This window comes from Dromiciops gliroides, chromosome 5 (assembly GCF_019393635.1).
Source record: "Dromiciops gliroides isolate mDroGli1 chromosome 5, mDroGli1.pri, whole genome shotgun sequence".
NCBI classification, from domain to species: Eukaryota; Metazoa; Chordata; class Mammalia; order Microbiotheria; family Microbiotheriidae; genus Dromiciops; species Dromiciops gliroides.
This window is the reverse complement of record NC_057865.1, coordinates 234,871,737-234,885,649: the sequence shown is the minus strand read 5'-3', so window position 1 is coordinate 234,885,649 and position 13,913 is coordinate 234,871,737. Positions and strand designations below refer to the sequence as shown.

The 13,913-nt window shown below is 36.7% G+C and overlaps 1 protein-coding gene across 4 annotated transcripts in view; it reads right to left on the bottom strand.

Annotated features, from left to right (window-relative positions):
* TBK1 (TANK binding kinase 1) overlaps positions 1–13,913 on the bottom strand; it is a 54,832-nt gene that overhangs the window by 18,524 nt on the left and 22,395 nt on the right. For all 4 annotated transcript variants that reach the window (XM_043967077.1, XM_043967078.1, XM_043967080.1 and 1 more), the window contains 7 exons: positions 13,710–13,891; positions 11,866–12,026; positions 8,360–8,470; positions 3,012–3,191; positions 2,021–2,217; positions 908–966; positions 226–317 (listed from right to left, as the gene is read on the bottom strand). In XM_043967077.1, the coding sequence (XP_043823012.1) occupies positions 226–317; positions 908–966; positions 2,021–2,217; positions 3,012–3,191; positions 8,360–8,470; positions 11,866–12,026; positions 13,710–13,891 (982 nt within the window). The remainder of the gene's footprint in view (positions 1–225; positions 318–907; positions 967–2,020; positions 2,218–3,011; positions 3,192–8,359; positions 8,471–11,865; positions 12,027–13,709; positions 13,892–13,913) is intronic.

Below are 13,913 nucleotides of genomic sequence, written 5' to 3'. Positions count from 1 at the left end.
AGCAATTAAAAGCACATCAGAAAGATAGCACTGAGTAGATACTGACTTCGTACAAAACCCTCTCCCAGTAGTAATGCCCAGAAAAAGGCAAGCGTCTGTCTGTGTGGGAGCAGCCATAAAGCCATTCCAATGTCATCTCTTTGGGGTAAGGGTTATAGGTTGTTTGACAATGATAAGCTGTATCCTTATATAAATGACCATCTCACAATTTAACATATTACTTACATCAGCCATCGTATTCCTTTTCGCATCAATTCCTGATAAAGCAGCAAGGTAGTAGCAATTCTACAGGCATAACAGACGACACCTGTTATTACCTAATGGGAAAAAAAGTTAGTGATAACTGGGCTAATGATAATAAACCATAAAAAACTATGCAAAATCTTAAGCACTTATACAAAAATCTTCAAGCTTGTTATTAGTGTTACTGATGATCTTCAAGCTCAATACCAAGTTTACTAAATGCACAAGACACCTAAAAGCATAACACTGGATACTTAAAAAAAAAAGTGTATAAGCACAGATCAGTCAGTAAGAAAGAGAAATAAATGGGACACACATCAAAAGAAAATCCATATAGCTTTTAGGGAGTATTTAAAAATGAATTTTCTAAACCGGGAGTTCATAATAAAATATGGGACAAAGCACTGGCAACTTGTTAAACATTGTAGAAGATAAAGAAAGAGAAAAACCAAAGTCCATCGAAGGAAAATCTCCCTTGTATCAGGAGTCCATTTAAATGATTCTACCCCAGGTAGGTCAATATACGTGAAGAATTACACCTTGGCTTGAATAAAGGAACAAAGGTTATTTTAAAATCAGTAATGTTATTTCTCACTTCCACAGATCAGCTTTGATTTTAAACTAATGTCTTTAAGGATATGAAATATTCTAATTAAATACTAACCTTTGCCATACTAGCATCACTATCCAAATCATAGCGTGGATGTACTTTAGGGAGTGAAACTAAAATAGGAAATAAATAATTATTCAGACACTAAAAAATTAGTAATAAACATAACTTCTAAAATTATTTTTATCCCCTGCACAGTAAAAACTTCTAATCTAACTGATGTTGACTATACTCAAGCTAATTTCCTCAGGAAAAAAAAATCACTTAAACAATACCTTATATATCATTAGGTGAAAATAAATCCTGCCACTTATTTAAACATTTAAGAGGTGCCTGCTCTGTTTAAGACATTGTGGCAGGCTGCCCACTGAAAGACAGCATCCTCTTCAATATATTTTCAAATTTACTCTTCCCAAAATTACTTTGTAACTTCATAAAGCTCTCAATATAATGGACTCAACTCTATTGTTGAAAGGTTCATTTTTTCTTAAATGGGGCAATGAAGGTTAAGTGACTTGCCCAGGGTCACACAGCTAGTAAGTGTCAAGTGTCTGAGGCCGAATTTGAACTCAGTTCCACCTGAATCCAGGGCCAGTGCTCTATCCACTGCGCCACCTAGATGCTCTGAAAGGTTAAATTTTTTTTTTTTGGTGAGGCAACCCGGGTTAAGTGACTTGCCCAAGGTCACACAGCCAGTTAAGTGTCAAGTGTCTCAGGCCAGATTTGAACTCAGGTCCTCCTGAACTCAGGGCCAGTGCTCTATCCACTGCGCCACCTACTTGCCCCAAATAATTTTTGAAGTGCTGTAATACTTTCATGCCATGTGAATGCTACTGTGAAAAAGATAATTTATTGGAGGCATTTAGTGGCTAGGAGTTTTCTGCTTAAAAAAAAAAATGTCCTATACAAAAGATGAGGCTAATAAAACGTTTTGCCCTACTTTTCATGATATAGGTATGTTTACAAATTGTATTATACCATAGGATACACTTTAAACTACATAATGTAAAAAAGTTTTAGCTTAACACATTATCATAGAAACTTTCTAATAATTTAGATAAATGAATTTACACAAAGTTCTACCTTTCTATCATTATTAACCTTTTAAAAGCACATGCAGTAATTTTAAAAATCAGCCCCCCCATATAAAATAAGAAATCAGCCTACTTTTTTCATACATTAATCCTACAGTGCTCATAGGTTCCCGGCTTACTACAATGATAGGATTTTCTTCAGTAGTTTTAGGGAAATGTTGTGCCAGTCTTCCAGGTTCAAGCACTAACCGTCGTCCTTCATAGATCAATTCTTGGTTTGAAGAAACAATTTTGGTCTGTTTATAAACCAAATCATGGAATACAGTAGCACTGTGTGGAAGAACCCACAAAGATAACACAGTTGGGGAAATGATAACTATTAATATTTTGACAATAAAAATATAACATCTGGCTCTATATAATGAGGTTATTTTCATGTACTGATAAACATATACTAATGCTACTCTGATATAACAGAACAAATTTAATTAAGCAAAAAAATACTCATATAGTCACAAGATCCCATTCGTTCATTTAGAAGTAATTTCTTAAAGATATTGAAATACTCACATAATATAAAAGTCTTAATAAAATTTGTCATAAAGCACATGCCCATCAGTTAGGGTGTGGCTAATATAATAGAATGATGAATACAAAGAATACAGAAAAGCATGGGAAAACTGATATAAACTAATACAGAATGAAGTGAGCAAAGCCAGGAAATAATATATACAATGACAATAATGGAAAAGTTTAATAAATAGTCAATTTCACCTAACATTTGAGAGAAAACTCTCATCAGAACATGAGCTCTATAAAAGCAGCAACAGTGTTTCTGCCTCTCTTTGCATCTCTAGTGCTGCATAGCATCCAGCATCACTTAATACATAGCAAGCAGTTAATAAGTGCTTGTTGACAGATTGACAAAATAGGAAAGAAGTAAAACTTGCTAAAAATACAAATATAATTTACCTATTTTTGAATCATTAAATGAATGTTTATGATAGTTCTTCATTCTCCTCCTTCATCAAGAAAAATAACTTTTCTATTAGCCTGCTTATTTGGCCTAAAGAATATATCACTGACATAGCAATATATAAGAATGTTTCCAAATAAGTACTTACGTATTACAACTATGAATATAAATCTTGTGGGCTGTCATTTGTTGTAAAGAAAAAACATGCACTATCATTCGGTGAAGTATATCGCTAGTTTCGGCAAAAAACTGGTCAAAACCCCAACATTTTTCCTGGTCAGCTTCAAGAATGTTTGCGAGAACAGGGGTTAATAGTACTTGCAGACCCCTGAAATAACATTTAATTATAAGATCAGTGTTTCATATTTTGGCAATAATAATACTAAGACACAGCTACAGGAGAAAAAAAGCTTATTTTCAACATTTTATAGTTAACTAATGGTTGCTTAATTTGCTCAATATTCTATAAAATCTGTCATTTTTCAGGAAAAAAAAAGATAGCTTTTGTCTAATGCATTTCTTCACTACTAATAAGTGGGGTATTACAATATTCCATGATAACTTCATTATACACATTATAATACTACAAATACAAGGCAGCGCTAGTTAGGATGGTGGTCATGAATGTAAGGTACGGTACTGATGCTCCAAGGTCATTAGTGTTTTACCTGTACCAAAAAAGAATAGATCATTTAAAACATGAAATTTATTCTTTTATGAGGCTATTGACAATCCCTCATGAAGTAAGTTACCTTGGCACTTAGCATTCACCATGTACCAAAGCTATTTAATAATCTTTGACTAAGAAATGTGATTTATTCAGGCCTAGTATTATGATGTTTAGTTTAGAGATTAGCCATGGAACAATCTATCTGAGAAGGTAGGCTAGGACAAGCTTTTGTAGCCTATTACATTTTTGGAATATTATTTGCATAGTTCGTGTAAACTACATATAAAACCCCAGGGTTAGATCCATTCTGTATGTTCCTTGGTAGCTGAGATGTTCCAATTTTTATCACAGGACACATATTAAATACCCAGTGCTATATAAATTAATTTAGATAATCTTTGGGGCAGCTAGGTGGCGCAGTGGATAGAGCACTGGCCCTGGATTCAGGAGGACCTGAGTTCAAATCCGACCTCAGACACTTAACAATTACTAGCTGTGTGACCCTGGGCAAGTCACTTAAGTCATTGCCTCACCCCCCCCCCAAAATTAGATAATCTTTTTTGCCCTACAGAAGTTTACTATGAGTGCTTTGCAGACCAGATTGTAAAATTACTTAGGAAGGCAGTCAGCTATCTATATTAAAGAGCAAGTTTCAACACTCTAATATTAAATAGCATATTTTAATTTCCTGAGGCATTCAAATTCTTTCAGCCTTCTTAAAGTCCCAGAAATTAATGTTTCCCAAATCAAATCTAACAGCATTATTATAATAACAGCAAATGAAAATGTTTTCTCGTGTGTATGTGAGAGAGAGAGAGAGAGAGACAGACAGACAGACAACCAGACACCCAGACAGACAAGCACCGCTTGGAGCTGCAATTAACTTGGAAGTTGTGACCTTTTAAAATATACCTGCATAGTGACAGCAGTATTGTTCAATGAGCAACTGTGAATGACTTAACTACTCTCAGCAATGCAATGATCCAAGACAATCCCAAGGAACTAATGAGGAAGTTTACTATGCACCCCTATAGAAAGAATTGATAAAAAGAACACTTGTGGATTGTACATATATAACCTGGTTGCAATCTTGTGGAGGGGCAAGGAAAGGGAGGGAGGGAGGGAGAAAAATGTGGAACTCTAAATCTTATGAAAACGAATGTTGAAAAGTATTACATGTAACTGGAAAATAAAATAAATGTTTGTTGCTAAAATATATATATATATATATATATATATATATATATATATATATACACCTGCACTAGAGCTATACCAATCAAACTATCAACAAATATTTTATAGAGCTAGAAAAATAATAACAAAATTCATACAGAAAGACAAAAATTCCAGGATATCATGGGAATCAATGAAAAAAATACAAAAGAAGGTGTGGTCTAGCAGTACCAGATCTCAAACTGTATTATAAAGCGGTAATTATCAAAACAATCTGGTACTGGATAAGAAATAGAGAGACAGATCAGCGGAATAGAATAGATAGAAATTACATTCTAGTAAATAACTACAGTAATCTAGTATATGATAAACCCAAAGACCCAAGGTTTTGGAACAAAAACTCATTATTTGACAAAATTACTGGGAAAACTGGAAAACAGTATGGCAGAAACAAGGTATATACCAACATTTCACACTGTATACTAAAATAAGGTCAAAATGGGTACATGATTTACACATAAAGGATAATACCATAAGCAAATAAAGAGATAATGGAATTGTTTTCTGTCAGATTTAAGGGCAGGAAGAATTTATGACCAAAGGAAATATAGAGAGTAAAACAAAATGTAAAATAGATAATTCTGATTATATAAAATTAAAAAGCTTTCGCACAAACAAGATTAAAAGGGAAGCAGAGGGGCAGTTAGGTGGCACAGTGGATAAAGCACCGGCCCTGGATTCAGGAGGACCTGAGTTCAAATCCGGCCTCAGACACTAGACAGTTACTAGCTGTGTGACCCTGGACAAGTCACTTAACCCTCATTGCCCTGCAAAAAAAAAAGGGGGGGGGGCAGAAAACAGGGAAATAATTTGTGAAATATGTCTAAAAAATACCTGCATTTCAAAACATTACTCTGAGAAGGGGGGTCTACAGGCTTTACCAGACTAATGGGGTCCCTTACTCAAAAAAAGGTTAGGAGTCCTTAGTCTGGGGTAAAGTGGGTAGCTGAGAAAATAAAAATTTTTGGTTGCTGTTTTTTTTTTTTTTTTGGCAGGGCAATGAGGGTTAAGTGACTTGCTCAGGGTCACGCAGCTAGTGTCAAGTGTCTGAGGCTGGATTTGAACTCAGGTCCTCCTGAATCCAAGGCCAGTACTTTACCCACTGTGCCACCTAGCTGCTCCCGGTTGCTGTTTTTTTGGTTTTTTTTTTTGCAGGGCAGTGGGGGTTAAGTGACTTGCCCAGGGTCACACAGCTAGTAAGTGTCAAGTGTCTGAGGCTGGATTTGAACTCAAGTCCTCCTGAATCCAAGGCCAGTGCTTTATCCACTGTGCCACCTAGCTGCCCCCTCGGTTGCTGTTTTTAACTGGTAAATTTCAAAAACTGGAATACAAATTCTCTGAGTTGTTCTGGAAGAGGCTGGATGATATTTATTTTAATTATAAAAGGGAGCTTGATATAATAGCTTACATTTGTTAAAGCTAAAATTCTAGCTAAACTGTCTAAAAAATATCTAATGAGTGGGCGCTAATAAATTATAAGCTTTAGCAAGAGTTGGGCTTTTAAGCATTTATTAAGGAGAATAAGAATTTGGTAAAGAGAGAGACAGAGGCCTACATTCATCTATCTATTAAAGGGAGAGCACATTTTTAGCTCCGCTCTCCACCAGAGTCCCCAGGAAAAAGCCAGAGACAGAGCGCCCCGCTCCCCCTTCCTCCTCCCACCAGCAAACGTCACTTCCTGACGCCAAAGAAAAGACTCATGGTCTTGCCCTCAAAGACCTTCCTTTCATGGTGGAGCTTTTCTACAGTAAGTCTCCAGCAGGTGGCGTCATTCCAATCGTTACACATTTTAATACTGCTTTATAGTCACAGAATTTTTCATACATTTCATTTAGTCCCCCCCCACACAAAAGACCCTAACAACAACAAAAACAACTTGTGAAGAACAGAGATTATTCTCCTTCTCCATTTTATAGTTGGAGAAAGAAGGTTCAAAAGGTGGAGTGACCGCTCAAGAGCATACAGTGCAGCAGCCAGTGGTTTAGACTCAGGCAGAAAACTAAGGACACTCAACAAGGTTGTCTGCTGCTTTTGGATCACTGGTATAAAGCTGGTAGGGATTTGGAAAACCGCCTAGTCCAATCATCTTCGTCACTGTACTCAGGAAGAAAGTGAAGCACAGGCAAGGTTAAGAAATCTACCCAAGGTCACAGAGGCAGGCAGTACCAAGGGCAGTGCAGGAGGCCAGGCCTCTGGATTCAGCACCATTGCTTCTTCTACAGCACTGGGCTATCTTCATTGGAAAGGAATGAACTTGGGCTTGGGGGACTCAGTCCAACTTCTGCCCAAGAATTACTTAGTTCTTGAACCTAATTCTTTAGGGAATCCTGTTCCAAATAAATGATCCCACCAAGGAACAGGTGTGGAGCTATCTCTTCTTCTGGACCAATCCCAGGTCAACATTTCCTGTTTCTATGCCCCCATCCAAGTTCTATTTTTTTGGGGGGTGGGGGGGTGGGGTGAGGCAATTGGGGTTAAGTGACTTGCCCAGGGTCACACAACTAGTAAGTTATCAAGTGTCTGAGGCCAGATTTGAACTCAGGTCCTCCTGACTCCAAGGCCAGTGCTCTATCCACTATGCCACCTAGCTGCCCCCCAAGTCCTTTTTAAAAAGGGTCAGATTTTCCCAGTGAATAACTTTAAACACTGAAGGGGAAATCCTGGAAGAATATCTGAGAAAAAAAGAGCGCTAGATCTTACAACGTGTTGTAATCTTAATGTGCTGAAGAAAGAAGTTAAACCACAAAGCCCAAGGAATTAAAATATTATCTTGGCTCTAACAACTGAGGAGAATGTAATGAAATTCTTTCTTATTTTTAAGCTTCCTTCAACCTAGTGTTTTGATTAATATGATTTGCATATGACAAAAAAGATATTTCTAGCTGTGGCAACTCAATGAGCTAATGATCATTTGAATTTTAGGGAAAAGTTATTAGAAATAAAAAGCGCTTTATGATTTCTCTGCCTTCAGGAGGCCTTGTGTGGGGTTCTGGACAAATGTTTCACAAAAATAAAAGTGATGTCACAATCCTTCAGTGCCTGCCCTTTGAGAGACTGTTTTGTGTCTTTCTGACTGCCTAGTCAAGGCCCTTGCACCTCAAGTCCATTCAGCATGTGGCTGCTTATGGCAGGCACTGTGCTGGGGGCTCTCTTTGGATTTCACTGGTGCAGGATGGTCCTAGGGAGGAATTCCTCTACCCAACACAGACTGGCTTACAGTCTTGAAGAGCTATCTGGGGACACTGAGAGGTAAATGACTTCTGAGGTCCACATGATCAGTAGGTGGGAGATGCAGGCTTTGAACCCAGGCTTTTCTGCCTTTGAGGCTAGTTCTCCATTGACTATGCCATACTGCCTCAGGGGTTGGGGATAAAAACAAAAAAAGAAAAAAAAATGTATTACAAAAAGAAAAATAAAGAACAATTTAAAGCAAATACCCTATGCATGCTAGGTCAGCAGCAATACCTCTGTATAGGAAATAATGTTCATTAGAGAATATTTCTAGTGTTAAGAGAGCTGAAAAAATTATGGTGTTAACCAACTACGGTCATGATACTAAGAGATCAGGTAAGTACAATAAATACACTTACCTAGAAAGGCTACAAGAAACAGGCATGTCTGCACTCCAGTCAATTGGCCCATTTTCTGCTTTTTGTACTCCTGATATTGCACCAGAGGGTTTTCCAGTAATTATTTTATACCTTTGAAATAGCAAAAGCAGACAAAAACAAACAGTTCATTAAGTCATGGCTATTAATTAATTTTGTAAATGTCTTTTTTATATGTGTACCTCTACTAATTTACTGGAACTTTGTAATATGCACGGAAATCACAAAAGGGTCAAAACACAGTGACTATGACTAAAGTGCAGAGAGGCTATAACAATGCTTTCATTAATGCTATCCAAGAAAATCTAAACTCCACTAGAACTTTTAAAGGGAGAGAAGAAGCCTCTAGCAGCTATTTTCCTGGGTCATGTTGCTTCCTCTGAGACACATCCAATGTCTTTCTCCCTTCTTAATCCTGTCTTTTAATTTAGTTTTGGTTTTGACTTTTATGATCTGTGGTAAACAACATATTAACCTAACACCAACTTCATTTTCTGTGATGTTCAGATAATTTCAGATTTAATCATGGAAGGGACTTTAGAGGTTCTTTCATTCAACTCCTTCCAACTTTTCAGATAAGGAACTGGGCCCAGGGAAGCTAAATTACTTGACCAAGGTCACACAAGCTGCAAACTGCAGAGGCAGGTATGAAGTCCAGTCCTCTAAATGAAAGTTCAATGCACTTTCTACTCCACATGTAGGTGTTTACCATATCCAATGCCTTCCAACTTTCTTCCTGAAGTATTCCTGATATAAAGGTATAAGCTTTATCAGAAATCTATAAACCTGTGGCATTTTAAGCATAATGAATTACTTTGAGAGCATCTTGCCATATCCTTCATAGAATTTCTTTACTTCTTCATCCTTTACAATAGATCCTTTGGTTTGTGTTGTTGTTCCATCATTTCAGTTGTGTCCAACTCTTTATGACCCCACTTAGGGTTTCCTTGGCAAAGATGATCGAGTGGTTTGCCATTTCCTTCTCCAGATCATTTCACGGATGAGGAATTGAAACAAACTGGGTTAAGTGACTTGTCCAGGGTCACACAACTAAGAAGTGTCTGAGGACAGAATTGAACTCAGGTCTTCCTGACTCCAGATCTTGTGTTCCATCCACTGTGTCACGATGCTGGTTCACGCACTGCAATTCATCTTTATGGTCTTTTTGATCGATTACTAATAGTGAGCACTAAAAGGTCAGATGATCAAATCCATTAAATATTATTTCTTGTCTTTAATTCTCAATAAAAGCAATGATTAACTTGTGGATTTACCTGCAGGCTGCCTTTTTACATGCCATTGCAACTTCTTGTTTCATTTATAACTTGTGTCAATATTGACAATCAGTTCAGTAGGTGAGTCACTTAGCTGTTCACTGAATAGAGATAATACATTGAGTGCCAAGGGTTATATTATTAATGTTTATAGATGGGCTAAGATCTCTGTAATTCTTAGCACTCTGTGCTCCAAATACTGTGGAAGCAGAAGAGAGTTGCAAAGGACTGAAAGTTTTATATTTTCATATTTCATTGGTCCCCATGATAAAAAACTCTGCACCAAGTCTCTAGCTTTCAGGCAAAGATAGACTCTATACTTAGTTAAGTTTGCATGTGGACAGCAGGCACGATCTGTCACTAAAACCATACTTAAAAATTTTCCAGGCTGGCAGAACCTGCTAGTGCTTGTTTTCTACCTGTATAAAAAGCATTTTAACAACTAGGGTAATCATCAGGCCATAATGAAAAATAAAAGTAACAGTTCTGTGGAAAATACACAGGGATAGACAGGGACTGGACCGGTGATTTCCCTTGTAAAGGGAACTCCTGGAGAAAGAAGCTTCTTCTACCAATGTAGGTTGGCACATTCTCTCCAACTACAGCAGTGCTTAGAGAACTTAAGGGTCAGAGAGTCACTATGTGTCAGGGTAGAATTCAAACCTGGGTCATTGTACACATCTTAAAACACAATCTTTTTATTCCTATTCACTGTGTGGCGTATGCTAAGTATGCTATTTCTAAAAACTAAATTTTCCCTTTCTGTTTTTCAATTAACAAGCATTCATTTTCTCTTCCTTCCCCACTGGGAAAAAAGAAAAAAAAAGAAAAAAAATTCCTTGTAATAAACATGCACAGTCGAGCAGAACAGCTTCCCTCCTTGGCCACATCCATACACGTATCTCTTTCATTCTGCCGCTGCTATCCACTGTCACTGTATCAGATGGTGGGGAGTGTGTTTCATTGTCTCTCCTCCAGAACTAGAATTCACCACCATATTGATCAGAACTGTTTGATCATTCTGAACTGTCTGCTTTGACAGTATTACTGTAACATTGTACAGTGTACACTGATCTCCTGGTTCTGCTTATTTCATTCTGTGTCCAAGTCTTCCTAGGTTTCTCTAGAACCACATTTTCTTCAGAGTTGTTATTACGATTGCATTTCATTACATTTAAGTCACCATTTGCTCAGCCATTCCCACATGATGGACTCTCCCTTAGCTTCCAGTTTTTTGCCACCACAAAAAGAGCTGCTTTAAATATTCTTGTACATATAGGACCTCTCTCCTCTTTCTTCGATCTCTTTGGGGCCTAGAAGTAGTATTGCTGAGTGAAAGGGCATATACTGAATTTGGTAACTTTCCAAAATGGCTGGACCAATTCACAATCCATCAATAGTGCAATAATGTGCCTGCTTTTCTGAAGCCTCTCCAACATTTACCTTTGCCAATATGTTAGGTGTGGCATGGAACCTCTGAATTGTTTAAATTTGCATTTCTCTAATTATTAGTGATTTGGAGCATTTCATATTTTAGATTTCTTCTCTAAAAAAAAAGGTCTTTTCTTAAAATATAAACAACAGTGACATGTATGGTTATAAATTACAACTAGTTGGAAAAGGACACTTTAGTGCAAAAACCAAATGTTTAGTATCACAAAATATACTTTTGGGAAGTACAAAGCATATTGGTTCCTGGCATGACATTTTTGTCCAAATGGTTACATGTTCTAGCACTACAAAGCAGCTAAAATAATTTTTTTTAGTGCTGGATAAAACAATAACCCTCCCTCCCTGCAAAAACCCCCTTCCAAATGACATGAAAGGTGTAATGGTAGTGACCAGCATTAAAATGAAATAAAATTCATGAAAACTGTATATATTTAATAGTAGCCTAAAGGACCTAAGATGAATGAGCAAAATAGCTAAAAAAGCAGGAAAACAATCCCAGTGAAATATCATCTGCCATTTAAAATTTGTATACAAAGATATTTAAATATATTAACAATTCTGAAACATGTTTGTAAATGTACATATGCTATAGAATTTACCTATAAAAATTATACATAACATGTATTAAGTTATCTATATGTTTGTATGTATGTATATGTGTGTGCATATATATCAGGCAAGATATTGCTTGATAAAAAAATGGCTTAAAAATTAGAAACGACTAACCTATTTTTTAGAATTGTACACGAAACAACTACCTACATTACTTCTTTGTTTCGTCGAGGGCCTTCAAAAGGTCGAAAAGGAAGTGACCCAGTTGCAGCATGGTAAAATGTTACTCCAATGCTCCAAAGGTCAACTGTTGCGCCATATTTCTTCTGATGATCTTTCCTTAGCACTGCTCGTTCATACATATCAGGATGCTGAGAGAAAAATGTGAAAATATAGATGAGACTGTATGGCAATGTATATCCCATAGACAAAAATTTCCTCTGTACTCATATAAAGGATAACCAAATATATTCACAAGTTAGTTATAGGTATTCATATACATATACTATACTATAGGTATACTACAGGTATTCATAGATATACTACATAGAGAGGGAATCAGACTGGGGGGGCAGATTAGAACCCATATTTAGAATTTTAAACAACACAAGTAGATGGGAGCTAAACTTTAGAGAGACTTAAAAAACATGCCCAAGCATTTGTATTTTATCTTAAAAGCAAAAGGGAACCAGTTTTTTGAGCTGAGGTCAGGTTTGTTCAGACACATTGTGACATGTTACGGTAAAATAGAATTAACAAATCTAAAAAAGGATATTCAGATAGCTAAATGATAAAATGTACATAAAAGATATTTGCCCATTATGTGTGATGGTACAGTTATCAAGTGCAGCAAGGTAAGCAATTTAAACAATTCTTTGGAGGCACATGGAAACTACTAACCCACTCAATTAAAAAATTATTTATTGAATCTATTTATTCTCAATTTTGATATTCTGGTGAGTGTTCTCCTCTACGACATCCTCATTATGTCATGTAAATGTTCCTGGATGAAAAGTCTAAGTCCTACCTAGGTCCTAACAAGTGGCCAAATTTTCCAGATGATGTTCCAGGATGGCATCCAAAGACCATGCTGAGAGGCAATGTGGTGGGCACATTGTCAAAAGCACTGGTGCTGGAGTCAGAGGACCTGGATTCAAATTTATCCAGTCATTTACTATCTGTATAACTCTAGGCACATCACTTAACTTCTCTAGGCCTCAGTTTCATCAACTGAAAAGGAACAAACCACTAAGGTCTCTAAATCTATCCCCCTCTGTGAGCCAATGACCAGCTAAGTTTGGAGGAGCTCAACATCACTAGGTTACGCACAGAATGATCTATTTTTCACCGGCAGTAACCTGGAAGAGCTCTCAACCAAATTATAGCAAGGATTGTAATCTAGGTCAACAGAGGAAACAACCATTCCAGTGAAACCAGGCCGAGGACAAGTGAAGTTAAATACTTTCTAACTTAAAATAGAAAAACTTTGGAGTTTTTCAGCTGGAAGACTATTCAGCACTGCCCAAGCAGGAATTTTCAGTGTGGCTTTTGTTTATTTATTGTCTTTCCAGAAAATATCCTCTCACATTCAAACAGAAGTCTGAAATAAATCAGAACCTTGGTTTGACGACGTTCTCGGAGTCTGTGCTATGGATCACCTCCCTTAGATGAGGTCCAAGACTAACTCACTTTATAATGAATTCTTCTCCACAGCAAATGTTTTAGGGAGTGCCAACATATAAACAGCTCTTATTATAAACTGAACACTTTATTAAGATAGTAAGGTAACTGAGGACAAAGACTAAACATTTAATAATAGCTGATTTTTTTAAAATAGCAAAAATAAAAGTTCTATATAGCTAACATCAGTAGTGCTAAAAATCAGAGAACCCTTATAAACCTAGATTTAACTTTTTATTATAACCATAGCAGAAGATAATTGATGGATAATAAACCTCCTTTTCCCACTATTCCCTTGTGGGTTCATTCTCCCAGTTGATGAATTGTTTTAGATAAATTTCTTTAGTCAAATACAATTGTTATGAATAGCTTACCAAATATTCTTCTGTGCCATACAAAGAAACAAATTGTTCATCATCTTCTAATACTCTTGCAGCACCAAAATCTGTCAGTTTGTAAACAGACTGTCCATCTTCCCCTATAACACGCATGATATTGCCTGGCTTGATGTCACGGTGTACTATTCCATTTTCTCGGAGGTGATTCATTCCACCCACTTCAGCACCAAATACAAAACA